Here is a 14,945-nt window from a genome sequence, read left to right as displayed (position 1 = left end):
CCAAGGCTCTGGCACTGCCCGCGTCCCTGAACCCCTTTTTCGCACCGACTCCTCGTTTAATACGCCGGGACAAGGATTGATTGGCAAAATAAAGTTGAAATAACGTTGGAACAACCTTGGAATTATCTACCAAGTAGTCTAAGCCCAAATATTCATTACCATGAAACCCAATATATGCTTCCTTTGACCCTTTTTAACTCCTCTCATCTGGGTATAGATTAACCCCGCTATGCCCCCTTCACCCCGTAACTCCTGCTGGAAAAGAAGACTTCGCTCTAGCCCTTTGACTCCACTCATCGACGGATTACCCCCCAACTACGCTCCCTGTACCCCATAGCTCCTCACCCGGCTGAAAATGAAGGGTTTGCTATGGCGCATCGTGAACTCGGCCCATTCGTCCGTCAACGTATTGTAGCTGTAGAAGCCCTTCCATCCGAGCTTGTTGTTCCGCGTGCGCTTGCCCACCGTGTCGAGGGCGAGGTCCAGCCGATAGATGTACTGGCTAACGCCTTCGGTCTCGACGGTGACGTCGTCCTCGATGTTGGTCGGCGACTCCCCGGGGTTACCCGACGCTTTCGCCATCCGCCACCGGCCCTTCAGCGCTTGACGCATGACAGCGGTGGGCAGATTCGAACTCGCGCCGCCGGCGTGCAGCGCCAGGGCCTCGCGCGTCAAGTGGCGCACGACATCGGCAGGCTCGGACGTGGTCAACAGGCTGATGACGGAGCCGTCGCGGAAGAAGCGCAGGTACCGGTAGTAGGTGACGATGTGTACCGGCGTAGCCCATGTGACCTGGTTGTGGCTGGCCTGGCCGGAGCGCGTGTAGTTGACGGTGCTGATGTAGCAACCGTTGAAGCGGATTCGTGGCCGCTGCCGGAACATGCGCTGCCACGAGTTCGAGTACAGCGAGCGGAACAAGGCTAGCGTATCCGCGGTGCTCTCACGCGCATGCTGGTCGGCGCGCTCCGCCAGGAGGAGGGACGAGGGAGGGCTGGCGGTATCAACTCCCGCCGCGAGTGCGGATGCCTCGCCTTCGGTGGCCTCGGCGACGAGGTCGGCGTCGCTGAGGGGATCCCAGGAGACTTGATGCTGCCAGTAGTGGTGCATCCCCCCAAAGCCGAATTCGCTGCCGAGGCAGAGGCGTCGCCAAATGCCGTTCTCGGTGGCGACGAGGAAAGCCAGGCGCTTACACACCCGGGCCAGCCGCATAAAAGCCCCGACATCGACGAGGGCAACTTGGAGCAAAATGTGCACCAAGATTTCCTCCGGGATATCGGCAAGCCAGCACGGGGGTGGCGGCATCCCTTCGACCGGGGGTGGCGCCGGGATGATGGACATCGCGGAGAAGCTCGCGATGAGGTCCTTCATCGACACCGCCTTGGTGGCAGAGTTAACCCCCGTTGCGGCCACCCCCGTCGCGGCAACCCCCGTCGCGGCCACCGCCGAGAAGTGCTTGGCCTTGTACTTTTGGTCGACGGCGTCGTCCAACTGTATCACGTTAGTTACAACCCGGCTTCGATGCGTGAGGCTCTACACGTACCCTAAAGGCCTTCCTGTACAGCTGCAAGCTGTCTCCCAGTTTCCCCACGGCTTCCCTCTCAACGGCCTTCTCGTAGTGGTCGAGGGCCGAAACGGGATCGCCTTGCTGCGAGCCCTCGGGATGCCCCGTCTGAAGGGAAGGCACGGGTGTGTCCTCCGCAGCATCGTCAAATGACTGTGACGGGACATAATCATCGTCCTCGTCCTCTTCCTCTTCTTGGGCTAAGGGCCCCTTCGACCGTGGTGCGGCCGCCTTGGCTCGACTAGCGGACGGGCTAGTTCGCTGTTCTTGAGGTCCAGAGGCAACCTTCTTCGCTTGAACCTCGGCCTTCCATTGATTCCGGAAGGACTCGAGGTCCGGGTTCGACTGCTCGGGGTTCATGGTGTTGGCAGTCGACGCGTAGGTGTGTTCTAGCAGTGGCAACTAGAATGGTGACGATTGTGTTTGGGAGAAGCAACCGTTAACAAATAGTTGCAGGAGATGTGTAGATTGTATGTACAAATAATATATCTTAGAAGATGCACTGAAAGATTTGTACAGTAACTGATGAGAATCGAAATATTTGTACAGTATGTGATGAAACGAAGGTTGCTCGGGTTGGCTGATGTGGTTGGGGGTTAAATGCGTCACCCGGCCACCGGCGGGCTGATTATGGGAGACCTCTACAGTATTCGTACGGTGAGCTGATTAGGGGAGATCTACACAGTACGGCTGATTATGGGAGACCTGCACAGTACGGCGAGCTGATTGTAGAAAACCTACACAGTACGGCTGATTATGGGAGACCTACACAGTACGACGAGCTGATCATGGAAAACCTACACAGTACGGCGAGGAAAACCTACACAGTACGGCGAGCTGATTATGGAAAACTTACACAGTACGGAATTCGACGGCAGCTGCGGGGCCAGGGCTCCCCTGTCCGATTTCCACATATGCCATACTCCACATCACTGACGCAAAACTGATGCGGCAACAAAAGTGAAGCTGTTGTCGAAAAAGTGGCTGTTCGGCTGGTGGGTGGCTGGAGCTGGTTAGCACCAGTTTACTGATTCAGTGGTCCAGTTACCTAACTTCCAGCAGTACCTGGTGGTCAAGTGATCCTCAACTCGAGAGCTTGAATGGGACAAGCTTTCGATGTCGGATGTATCATTTATCCCAACTTCTCACATCGCACATATCGCACATCGTGACATCGCTCACAATTTTCAAGAGATTGATCCAGTATCTTCACCACTAGACCATGCGATTGAACCATGGGTGATAACCCACTAATAGAATTTTCAAACATTGGAAGCAAGATACAGGGAATACAACGACCCTCTTGCCCGGCTAGCTGCACCCATGTATGTGATAGGGTTATACACTGTTTTTTTCACCTCTCCGAAGGGCGCGACGGAACCTACTGCGGTAGCGCGTACTTGACCGACTCCCGCGCACCCAGCTTTTCCAGCCATGCCTTCACGTGTGGGAAATTGTCAACCTTGTATTCGGTGTCGTCGCCAAAGATCCTCTGGGCGGCGGACTGCCACGGGTAGAAGGCAAAGTCGGCGTACGACAACTTGTTGCCAACCAGCCACGGCCCGCTGAACCCCTCCTTGGCGCCGTGCGCCTCCTGCTGCCGCGCGAGCTCGCCCTCCAGCACCGTCGTCACCCGCACGATTTCCTTGATGTACCGGTCGACCGCGCTCTGCACCTTCTCCGCGTGGTACTTGGTGAACCAGACGGCCTGTCCGTAGTAGGGGCCCTGGCCCGTGGTCTGAAAGAAGAGCCACTGCTTGGCGAGGTAGGCCTCGTTGGTGCCCGGCTCGAAGCTGATCTTGCGCTCCGTGTCGTACTTCTCGACTAGGTACTCGACGATGGCGCCCGACTCCCAGAGCGTGAGGTCGGTGTTGGGGTCTTGGATGGCAGGCATGCGGCCGTTGGGGTTGATGGCGATGAAGTCGGGCTTCTTGAGCTCGCTGAATTGGATATCCACGATCTCGTGCGGGATGCCCAGCTCAGAAGCGATCATGGCAACTTTGGGAGGGTTGGGCCCGCCCTTGCCCCAGACCTTGATGGGCTTGAGATTGCTGAGGGACGACATGATGACCTGGTTCGTGACGGTTGTTGTCGAAAAGACTAAGGCGGAGATGAGGCTTGTTCTGGGAGTAGTTGGCTGGATGGTAATGAATGAGGCAAGAGATGGAGTACCGCCTGGTAGTCGTCCATATCTATATAGGCCGTCCTTCAACTCCACATGTTGTCGTCATTAAAACTAAGAAACTCCGTTGCATCACGGAGCGTCTTTCGCACCCTTGCGTAGAAAGTCACCGAGTATTGTCACATTTCTAAGTGCTTTGAAATGATTTGAAAGCATTTTGCGCGCTAAACGCGGCTGAGACGCTTGCTGAACCGTTTTCTGGTGTTGACGGGGTGTCCGGCCAAATTGAATCCCGTAGTGTAAGTCGCCGGTGCTTGGCTTACAAATCGGCGAGACAGAAGGAATGGAAGTGGAGACTCGACTAACTACTCTGGAGCATCGATCTGAGCTCCCTGTCGTCTTAGTTCCGAGGCTCTACATGCGAAGTTTGAGGGCAGATTCAAGTTGAAAAAACAGGTCCCGGTCGCGATGCAATACATCCCGTTAAAACTCCAGCCCATGAATTAACAAGGACGCCGCCAATATCGAGGAACTACCAGGTAGGTACTCTCGCGAGTTTGTTCAACCTCTAGGGGTCTTTTTACTAGTAGGGTAACGTCAGCCGTGAGCCGTCTGTGACGTGAAACCAACCCGAAGCAGGACGACAACAAACCACCAATTTTGAATATCTGCCACCGAATCTGCAAGAAGACACTAAGAAGTTGTCAATCCATAAGCTGATTTCCCTGGTGTTTTTCAAGCCATCCAGCATGGTAATAATGCAAATACATAGGTAACTATAGTCTGTGGTGCGTTGACCTTGTACCTACCTAGGTGCGTAGCCTTGGAGCGGCAGTACCTACAACCGGGCCAACCTTTCTCTTCGGGTTTGAGGTCTGTTACTGTACGCCCTTATTCCCTCTTCTTTAACGTCAGATATACCCGTGACGCCTGCAAGGCCCGACATAGGACTGAGGGTTGATAAACGTCAAGACCTTGTCTGAAAGCAATGCCCGGGTAATTTGCTAGGGACAAAAAAAAGTACAATGCTTGTTTTTTCGTCCATTTATTCTTGTTAGCTGGTACCTTAAGGTTCCCACCCTCTCATAGTTTGATTTTGTGACCGGAATCCGAATAAATTGGTGATTAAATTGACAACAGACAAGAGTCCAGCGGCATAACTCTCTACATCTATGTGAGATACTGACACACTAACATCTCCTGCACCATTAATGGGCCGACTCAAGCCGACTATTCGAGGATCTACGGGCCCCAGAGGTTTTACAATGATGCCTTGCCGCTTAAGACACCTGGGTCATTTGTCTTTTCATCGTCAGAAGAGAGGTGTGATGGCAATTCGCTGTTCACATGACCCCTCCACCTCTAAGGATTAGTGCTCTGTACCTAACGATTCCGTGATGGCGGGGAAGTTGTGCGACGTGACTCGAGTGCTCACCGCCGGAGCAAAGGTAGGACCAAAAACGATCGAAGTGCCATCTTGCTGCTGTGTCGGTCGGTGCTACTTGGTTACTTAGGTATGTAAAACGCGGCAATCGCGGCGACTGGCTGGAACCTGAGAGGTCTTGAACATATGTAACAACGGCAGGCCGAGACTAATCAGCCTCTATGAACACCGCCGCATGTTAAGTATGTACGCATCAATATAATACTTTGAGATATAACTAGGTGGCTGCTGGTACGTTTGGATCCGGTATCGGCGGGCCAAGGGCTACATCGTGATGAGTGGCCCCGAGTGTCCGACGGATTTTAAGTTGGCGGTGTTGGAGGGTTTGATCGTTTGACAAGCTCGGCGCGTTTGCCGTGCATGCAAACTTGTGGGGTCATGGATCTCATGGGACGATGCGCGACTGGATCTGACCTTACGACTGGTCGACAGGCCCGATGTCACCGGAACCGGGACTTACCGCTTCCGTGTCGTGCAAAATGCGCCTGGAAACGAACTTGATCGAACTGGAATTCCCAACCGGCAATGCCATGTCATGCTTTCAAATAATTAGGCTGTCTTGTCTTGATAAATTCCCGCGTTAAAACGGATCTATAATCTGGCTTTGTTTGGTTGACAGGCGTGTTTCTCAATTTTTGCGGATGCCAATCTACTTGTTTTCGTCATTTTTGTTACAAGCACAGGTCAAGACAGGGGCGGATCCAGCAAAACACCAGTCAGCTGTCTCGCTTGCGATCAACTGCTTGCGCGCCTGCGCCCATCTGCCAAGGCGGGATCACGAGGGGGCGACCTCCTGATTCCTAAAATCGGAGGCTCCAACGGCCGCAAGCCGCGCCGCAAACACATCCACCAACATTATTCGTGCCGCCCGCCAACTAAAACCGACGCATTGCCACGAGGATCGCCGCACCGTCTGTACTTTTGACTCTCAACTCCATTCCTCGGGATAGGGCCAGAAAGAGAGCCGCTCTCGTTCGCCCAGCATGGGGTGGTCTAAATCGACGCGCATCAAGGTGATGCTCGTCCTCGACACCGTCTTTTTCCTGCTCGAGCTGGGCGTCGGTTTTGCCGTGCATTCCCTGGCATTGATGGCAGATGCCTTCCACATGGTGAGATCCCTTGTCCCCGGTCAAATGACGTTTAGCCGTACTGACCTCTCCCCGTAGCTTAATGATATCATTTCCTTACTCGTTGGCCTCTGGGCGGTCTCTGTAGCGAGCAAGGCCACCACAGACAAGTTTTCTTATGGCGTGAGTGTCCCCCAACCTCGTAAACTGGCCAGCGTCTGGAAACCGTTGCTGACGTCGACCGCTGCAGTGGCTCCGCGCCGAGATTTTGGGTGCCTTCTTCAACGCCGTATTCCTCATCGCCCTGTGCGTATCCATCGTGCTCGAAGCACTCACCCGATTCATCGATCCTCCAGAAATTGGGAACGCGCAGCTCATCCTGGTTGTCGGCTGCCTGGGGCTCGCGTCAAACCTGGCTGGGTTCATTATCCTAGGGGGACATGGGCATTCACATGGACCTGGGGAACACGGGCATGGCGAGGAGGAACATAGTCACGAACACGGGCACTCGCATGCCCATAGCACTGACCATGCTGCCGAAGAAGGACGCGCTGGTAACTTAGCAGCCCAGGATTTCGCCGACGACGAGGGCGGGCCCGACATTTTCCCCGAGGTGGCCGTCGCGAGATACGGGGCGTCGGCGTCCGAGGGGATCAGCCGTAGAGAACGGCGGGCACAGGGAGCCACCCGGCACGGCCGCCTCACGAGCATCGGCGACATGAGTATCCACCCCGCTAGTTTCCGGCAGGAGATCATCGCTGCCAGTCGCCCCCAACCAGACGACGAATCGAGCATTGACAGCAACAGTGAAGACGAGACGGCTGTCGTTGAGGATGCGGATATACGGGAGGACACTCCCTTGCTTAAGAACAATGGCGTGGCACAGTCCAGCCGCAGCCCAAAATCACCTTCGAGACGGGCACGGCGGGGGTCGGAAATTCACCACTCACATAACCATAATAAGCCGAAGAAATCGGGAAAGAAACACGGCCACAGCCACGGCGACATGGGCATGAACGCCATGGTGCTGCACGTCTTGGGCGACGCGCTCGGCAACGTTGGGGTCATCATCACGGCTCTCGTCATCTGGCTGACGGACTGGCCGGGCCGCTACTACGCCGACCCGGCGGTGTCCCTCTTTATCACGCTCATCATTCTGCGCTCCTGCATCCCGCTCACCATCGCAGCGTCTAAGATCCTGTTGCAGGCCACGCCCGAGCATATCGACCTGAACGACGTGCGCGAGGACATCCAGGCGCTGCCGGGCGTCATCAGCTGCCACCACGTACATATCTGGCAGCTCTCCGACACCAAGGTAGTCGCTTCGATGCATATTCAGGTCGCCTTCCCCATCTCGGAGGCCGGCGGCGAGAAGTACATGGAGCTGTCCATGATGGCCCGCAAGTGCCTGCACGCGTACGGCATCCACAGCGCCACCATCCAGCCCGAATTCTGCCTCGACCGCGCCCACGCCCACGCCCGGGAACTGGACTCTGCCATGCGCATGGACGGGGCGTCGGCCTCATCGCCGGCATTCCCCGCGACCGCCGCGCAAGCGTCGAGGTGTGGTAGTGTCGTGGAGGGCGCGTGTCTGCTAGACTGCGTGGATGATTGTGTCGGCCGCGGTTGCTGCTCCCCGAGCCACTCCCGGCCGGAGAGCAGTCACTCTGCCGAGGGGCATGGGCATGACCATGGCCAGGGACATGACCACGAGCACTAATAGCTGATGGCTTGGGCATACGGGACTTTTTCATTTTTGTACAACCTAGATCGTTGCATGGCGAGCATTCTGTTGGCAGCTCAAAAGGGGCTTCAGGGGCTTAGGGTTCGTCTTGGATTGGGCAGCTCGGTATCAATCCGGGGGTCGGCAACAACGGAGTTTTAGGGTATCTGGATCAAAATTGGGGTTTCCACGCCGTGGCTCGGGGATGGCTGTGTACCAACATGATTATCGGAACATTTAAGCGAATAACAATAGACAATTAATTACCTGTACACTACATGGTATAAGTCTTCATTTTCGACATGACCAAACTCGAAGCGGTGGTGCACCTCGGGTACGTCACACACCGGAGCCGGGGACCGAGACCGAAAAGCGGCGGGATGTTTCGCCTCTTCTGACAGACCAAAACCAAGCAATTGACACGCGGATCCCAGTAAAAATAACAGAACTCAAAAATAGCTCCCCTCCAGTTATATATATAGCGATTCCAAGGCACTAACAACTCGATAGTCTTCGAATACCCTGATCAACTGCCCATCTCTTCCCACTCGCAAGTTCCGTATCCTTCCATGCGGAGTTGGTGGTGCCAAAGCTGACACGGGATGATCCCGCCGTCGGACAAAAAAGACGCCTCCCCGCCAGCCAGATATGCAGAGAGCGCTGCAAATGTCCGAGATGGGATGGGACACACGAGATGAGATGAGGGGTTCAATCCGTCCGAAGTCATCAATGACGAAACAGAACGGGAACACAAAAACACACAAACAAGACAAACGAACCGACCGAACCAACTCAACCCCACTCCCCTCACCCGCTCGCTTCATCCATTCGTTTCGTTCACTCGTTCGTCAGTTACACAAGCCAATGAAGAAGCAGCCCTCCCGTTGCGCAAAACCAACACTACACAACAGCCCTCTCACAGGCGCCCAGCAAAGATCGATCTGACCTTTCCGCACCCTTGCCCTTGCCCTTGCCCATGCCCGTGCAGCTCTTCTGAAAAACCCCACACCCCGCGCCATGTTTCATCCCGGTCCGTGATACAACCGCAACCCACCCGCACACCACCCCCCCAGGCAGCAGGATTTGCTGCGCCGCCATTCGACCCCGTTTCTCTGTTCTGCGGCTTCTTTTGCTCTCTCTCTGGGGGGGTGGATGTGGTGTGGTGGGGTGGAGAAGTTGAAGGGGGCGCTAGGAGGCTAGTTACAGCAGAGTTGCAGAGTTAGTGACCTGGAGAGCGCCGCCAACGCCAAAACTAGCTGGTAGCTGCAGATGCGTGGATGTGGTGTCCCGGCTGGCAAGCCACAAGGCGGAACCGTGAACCAACAGAGCCGGTTTGGAGCTTGGATTCAAGAAAAGGTGTAAGAATTCGTCGCTGTCGGCGGGTTAGTCGTACCGTTGGACGAACGAAGTATTGCTCGCGCGTAGCATATGCACGCCGTCAGCGCGGCCAACCCTCGGCCCTGGGCGTGCGAGATATATTTCACCCGGCAGCATTTCCCAAAGTGTGTCTTGCCCGAAACTGGCAGGTAGCTTTCTGCACACAGTGAAGCTGGAGTTGGGGTCCAAGAAACCAACAGCGCAAGGCAAACCAGGGAGAAACCGGTCACAGTACCCCAAACGGGTCACGGCTACCGGCCCTCGGCACGCCCTTCCCTCCCCTCCCCCTTAGCATCAGCAACAAGTGGGAGACACAGCCGCACACGCTTCCCCGCGGGCCGATGTGATGTGATCGCTCTCCGGGGGGTAAACTGGGTCTCGAAAGATATGCACATAACTACTTGTACTGTACAGGCTGTACGGACGACCTCCACACTTCGCTGCCCAGAAGAGCTAATAACCCGGGCAGGGTCAAGGGTCGTCGTTCGAACTGGAGCTTTGCTTACTGTGCTCCTCGACGTTAGCTTGCTGCTTTATACCTTGTCGTTTTTTTTTTATTCTCCTCGTCCGCTTCACTCTGAAATTTGATTCTGCTCTCGCGCCAAACGGTGTCTTCGCCTTACCTTGCCGTCATCATCAGGTGGGCGAAACGGGCTGCTGGTTGTGCCCGGATTAGGACCACCGCGTTATACATGTAGTCAAACCCACCTGGCTCTCGTCTACTCGGCTCCTCCGTCGCGGTGCGCCTCCTACCGATCAGCGGGCATGTGTGTCCTCCTCCTCGCGCCAGCACCCACTGCCCGCCATGTCCGGACCTGGACCTGGACCTGGACCCGGTGACCGGTACTACCGCCCTCCAAATGGCTACCCGAACAGTATCTACGCGCAACCAAGCACTATCCCGGCGCGGAGACCGGTAGGCGGCCCGGCTGCCGTCCCCGTGGACCCGGCGCAAGTCTCACCGGAACTCAGCTACCCGCCCCGTACAACACACTCGGTCAGCAGCAGCGCGCGAAGCCGAATGCTGCAGCGCATGGGCACGATCAACAGCGGAGGCAAATTCACCGTGTCGCCGGCAAGCTCGATTCACGAAGACGACGACGAGGAGGCGTACGGTTACCGCGGGCCGGCAGGGCTATCACCGTCGCCGCCGCGGCACTACCGAGACGGGGCGCAAACGCATGGGACTGCCGGCTGGGACGGCCAGGGCCAGGGCCAGGGGGGGGAGGGGGGACAAGCCGGGTTGTGGCACGGTCAGGTACCATCGCATGTACAGGCGCAGGGGGTTCCGCACACGACGACGGCAACGGGAACCGTGGACGACAACTCCCGCTCAGCCGGCGTGATGGGGGTAGCGCCTGCGCTCTGGCAAACGAGCCCTGACGAGACCGAAATCCCTTATCCGGCGCCACCGCACTGGCGCGGCAGCCGGGACATGCAGGAACTCAACGAGGCACGCGCCCGTGAGGCCGAGTCAGGCCGACGGCCCGTCCGGACGTCCTATGGCCCAGCGCCGGTGCGGACTTCCGCCTCGACCTCGGCCGCTACTGCTACTGTTTCTGATGCCCCGCCTTCCCTGCCCGTCCCAGCCGTCTTGATTCCGGGCCATCGAGTCACCAATACATATACCGAAATCACCCCGGCGGCATCCACCTCTACATCCACACCATGGCAGCGAACACAGACCCAACAACAAACCCCGACTCACTTAACCCCCCTTAATAATACCCACCAACCCCCAACCGGGACGACCCGCACCACCCCTTCCGCCGCGCAAACTAGCGCAGGCGCCCCGTTCATGCATTACGAAGACATCGACTACTTCCCGGTGACCGAATCCGAGCCCAAGAACGAATCGCAGATCGACGTCGGCGTGCCCCATGCTGACACCTTCCCCCCCATCCCCACAGGTCTGAATAGGCCGAAGGCCAGGCGGTCATGGGACCGGCAACGCAAGCGGCGGAGGAAAGGTAATGGGCCTGTGGACGGCGGTGATGGGGAGGGGACTGGCCAGCGACCCCCGCGGCGAGGAGATGATGGGGGGAGGGGGTGTGGTGGATTCTTGCGGTATTGCGCGCGTTGGCTGCCCGAGATATCCGGCTGCCTGCTTGGGATTGTGTGCCTAGCAGTTATTGTTGCGGTGCTAAAGACCTTTGACGGGCGGGGCTTGACGGACTGGCCGTTGACCGTTTCGCTGAACACGGTAGTGGCTTTTCTGACGGCGATATGCCAGGTTGCGTTGGCCGTGCCCTTGACCGAAGGCCTCTCGCAGCTGAAGTGGAACTCGTTTGCTCGGAGCGAGAAGCCGTTGGCCGATTTCCAAACTTTTGAGAATGCGCGGCGTGGGCCTGTGAGCAGCGCCGTTCTACTTTGCAAGCGAAAAGGAAGGTGTGAATATTCTCGCCCCTCGGGTTGTTTGCGTCGCCTGGGTTGGTTCCATGTGCTGATCGATTGTTCATAGGGCACTCGGAATGTCTGCAGCCGTAGCACTCATGAGTGGCTTCCTGCTCTCCCCGCTCACGCAGGGCGCCATCACCTATCCCACTCGAGATTTCGAGGCAGGGAGTGGCACGGCAGCCGTCCCCAGAAGCGAATCATACTCCCACCCAACGCCGTATGGTAAGTTGACCCCTGGCTCAACCCTCTCAAACCGTGGGTGCTGACCTGGCGCCAACCTACCAGAATACCTCGACACCCGAGAAAGGCAAGCGATCCAGTCAGGCATCTATCATGCAGTCGACGTGGAGGTACCACCCCTGCAACCCCTATGCAGCTCTGGTAACTGCCAATGGCAGAATTTCAGCTCGCTGGCCGTGTGCGCCGCTGTGGCCGACATATCCGACAGGCTCACCATTTCCAACCAGTCCAGGCCACGGAACCTGGGCGTGTCGTTGGGAGACGCCAATGATGAGGTCGTTCGCGCTGCTCGCCTCCCCAACGGCTTGTATTTGGTCGGCAGCACCGCCAGCTGCAACCTAAACATCTCTTGGCCGCATGACTCGGTAAATACCGAAAGTGACACCGAGGAGGTGACGGACCAAGAGAGCTTCCTCCCCGCACGGACAAGTTTAGCCTTCTCGGACCAGGACGGCAGGGTGTCGAGCGCCATCGCAAACTTCTTCCTTGTTTATACCAACGCGACCTCGAACACTGGGTCCGACTCGTCAAAGGCTGTGTTCCGTGCCGCCGAGGTCCTGCTACACTTCTGTGTCAATACGTACGAGGCGTCGACCTCCCGCGGCGTGGCCACGAGCAGGGTAGTACACTCGTCCACGCTCGCCGCGGAAGACGCGTCGGGCAATTCGATCGTCAATGCCCGCCACGAATCGTCCTCGCCACCGCGGGTGTTTCTTCGCTCGACCAACACGGACGGCGTGTACTCAGTAAAGAGAGAGGATGTGAAGTTCTTGAACGGCTATATCCTGTCGCTCTTTTCCGGCGTGTATTCCCATTGGTATGGGAAGTCGATCGGGGGCGAGACGGCCACCAGCGAGGCCCTCGGGCTCGCCATGTTCCAGCGCGAGCCGTCTGACGACGACGGGATGCGATCTGTGGTTGGGAACCTGACCACCAACGTGGCCGCCAGCTTGACTAACATGCAAGTGGATTTTCTTAGGCTTACGGCCCCCCTGATCCTTTTTCTGTTTACCCTGTTACGATTCCTCTCGACCCCCAACTCCTGTTTGCGCCCCATCGTCCCATCCCCCTTGTGCTGGTGGCGATGCAACGGGCGGCGTATTCCATGTAGTGGTTGGCTTGCCCAGCATTATGTCGACTTTTGAAGAGCACCGGGCGGGTGGAAGGTACCAGGTAGAGACGGGCGCATTGCTAACTTGAATGTATCTCCAGGATGCGTGTCATGAGTTCAGCCTCGGCAAGCGGCACCGTTTTTGCAACCGAGAGTTACGTTCACATCCAGTGGGCCTGGCTGACGTTCCTGGCCATCCAGGTGGCACTTTCGGTCAGTTTCCTATTGGGGATCATGATCCAGACGGCTGTCTGGAATGTGAAGATCCTCAAAGGATCGTCCACAGCGGCGCTGCTAGCCATTCCTGCCGATGAAAAAGCATACTTGGAGGAACGAGAAAACATGTTCCTTGACAATGGCGAGAGGACTGAGACGTCTCGCAAGCTGAAAACCATCACCTGCAGGTTTCGGCCTGGAGAAAGGGGTTGGAGTCTGGAAGCAGACAAGAGGGAAAATGGATAACCCCGAGGGTAACCCCGATGGCGGTTCAGACGGAACTGTAGCTCGTCAATTTGCAGAGAAAACACCGCAATCTGCCGTGATATGATGAATATGACACATATGTTTATCGACAAATAAGTTGCGACGCGCCCTCGAGTTCGTCGGGTCCACTCGAGTCCAGAGTTCCTTGCTCTCCTGCGTCCCGAAGCGGCCGGTGTGTTCAAGACAGAGCCTCAGTTGGCTGGCGTTAGAGGGGTCTGGGACTCTCTGCCCGACGGACCCAATAAGGCCTGGGGGCCCTCCGTTTGTCGATGCAGGGGTTGCGCGCATGCTGCAACAACTTATCGTGACGTGCGGGAACGAATGATAAAGATGCGGGCCTTCATTGTGCCTCAAACCTCAGGAGCTTCGTTGGCAATGTCTCCCACCCAGCCGTCCTGCATGGCCTTGGCCCTTGGCCGGTCTGGTTGACCTTGATCACAGTGACGACCAAGGAGGAGGCGCTTGGCTGAAAGTGCTGTTTTGGGTCCTCGCTGCCGAGTGTTGTCAACCATTGGGCATACCAGCCGATTGCGACATGGCCGAGGTTGCGTGTTCACCGGGGAACAGCGGGGTGAGCCTGGGGAAACACAATGTAACGGCGGGTTGACATGCTTTGTTTCTGTGGCTCCATCACGCTCCCCGCGGGCCGCACCGGAGCGTGTCGTGTGTCTGGTTAAGATCGGCTGGAGAGCTATGTCAGCCAGATATTGAAGGGCGAGAGTGATCGGAGTGGGGAGGCAAGAAGCAATAACCAGAGCCCAGACGTTGCACGCCAGGCTGATTGGGCCGCTGCGAGAAGAGTTTGGTTGCACAGGTAGCAATGCATAAAACGAGGAGATGAAAGGAGCCACTGAGGGGAGGACGAGTGCGTGGGGAAAGTGCAGTTGAGGCTGCGAGTCTGCGAGCCCGGTCCCTTCCCCCAATTCCATTGTGGTGAGCTCCTTCCAACTGGCCATCGTTCCTGCCCGAGACCGCGAGATAGGCGGGACCTCCGATGATTCGGAGGGTGTGTCAAACCCACCCCCAAGTCCCTGATAGGGCGAGGACGAGGAAGAGGGCAGAACCCAAGATTCCAATTCCATCCTCTCTTTCGACTGCCCCACGATTTGAGGTTCGCGCATGATGGTGGGGTGAGCTGCAAAATCGCGAACTCTGCCAGTGCGAGGCTTGCGGCGCTGCAGGGAGTTTGTTTTGGAAGCGGCTACCGAGGAGCGACGTGTCGGTGAACTCTCCCGATGAGTGGCTGCAAATCGGCACAACCCCAAAGCGACCTGGAATGGACCAATTCGGTCTTGCCGAACACGCGGGCAGTCGACGATATCGAGAAAAAGGGCCCCCCGGGTTGGCCTCAGTCCACACACGCCTCACCTCGGGACGGTGGTTTCCCCCAGATCATCCCGCGCCGAACCCCCCGTCAACA

General features: G+C 57.0%; 4 protein-coding genes across 4 annotated transcripts; 2 read left to right on the top strand and 2 right to left on the bottom strand.

The window, feature by feature from the left end:
• Positions 1 to 89: 89 nt before the first annotated feature.
• Positions 90 to 2,207, bottom strand: F5144DRAFT_523051 (uncharacterized protein). Its single transcript, XM_066786761.1, has 2 exons — positions 1,541 to 2,207; positions 90 to 1,488 (listed from the first exon to the last, which is right to left on the bottom strand). Exons 1-2 carry the CDS (start codon positions 1,919 to 1,921, stop codon positions 316 to 318), a joined length of 1,554 nt encoding a protein of 517 aa, XP_066648388.1. The 5' UTR covers positions 1,922 to 2,207; the 3' UTR covers positions 90 to 315.
• Positions 2,208 to 2,511: 304 nt separating this feature from the next.
• Positions 2,512 to 3,987, bottom strand: F5144DRAFT_555249 (glutathione S-transferase). Its single transcript, XM_066787890.1, has one exon. The coding sequence runs from the start codon at positions 3,624 to 3,626 to the stop codon at positions 2,943 to 2,945; it is 684 nt and encodes a 227-aa protein (XP_066648387.1). The 5' UTR covers positions 3,627 to 3,987; the 3' UTR covers positions 2,512 to 2,942.
• Positions 3,988 to 5,647: 1,660 nt separating this feature from the next.
• F5144DRAFT_523044 (cation efflux protein) lies at positions 5,648 to 8,192 on the top strand. Its single transcript, XM_066786760.1, has 3 exons — positions 5,648 to 6,236; positions 6,294 to 6,377; positions 6,445 to 8,192. Exons 1-3 carry the CDS (start codon positions 6,111 to 6,113, stop codon positions 7,912 to 7,914), a joined length of 1,680 nt encoding a protein of 559 aa, XP_066648386.1. The 5' UTR covers positions 5,648 to 6,110; the 3' UTR covers positions 7,915 to 8,192.
• Positions 8,193 to 10,099: 1,907 nt separating this feature from the next.
• Positions 10,100 to 13,504, top strand: F5144DRAFT_588664 (uncharacterized protein; the record flags this gene model as incomplete). The annotated part of the gene is made up of 6 exons (XM_066789956.1): positions 10,100 to 10,906; positions 11,138 to 11,264; positions 11,421 to 11,682; positions 11,820 to 11,917; positions 11,977 to 12,820; positions 13,144 to 13,504. The coding sequence occupies 6 exons, from the start codon at positions 10,100 to 10,102 to the stop codon at positions 13,502 to 13,504; spliced, it is 2,499 nt and encodes an 832-aa protein (XP_066648385.1).
• Between the last annotated feature and the right edge of the window lie 1,441 nt (positions 13,505 to 14,945).

The sequence above is a fragment of the Chaetomium tenue genome (assembly GCF_020726465.1).
Source record: "Chaetomium tenue strain MPI-SDFR-AT-0079 chromosome Unknown F5144scaffold_1, whole genome shotgun sequence".
Classification (NCBI taxonomy): domain Eukaryota; kingdom Fungi; phylum Ascomycota; class Sordariomycetes; order Sordariales; family Chaetomiaceae; genus Chaetomium; species Chaetomium tenue.
Note: the sequence above shows the minus strand (reverse complement) of the source record. Positions and strands in the feature narration are given on the sequence as shown.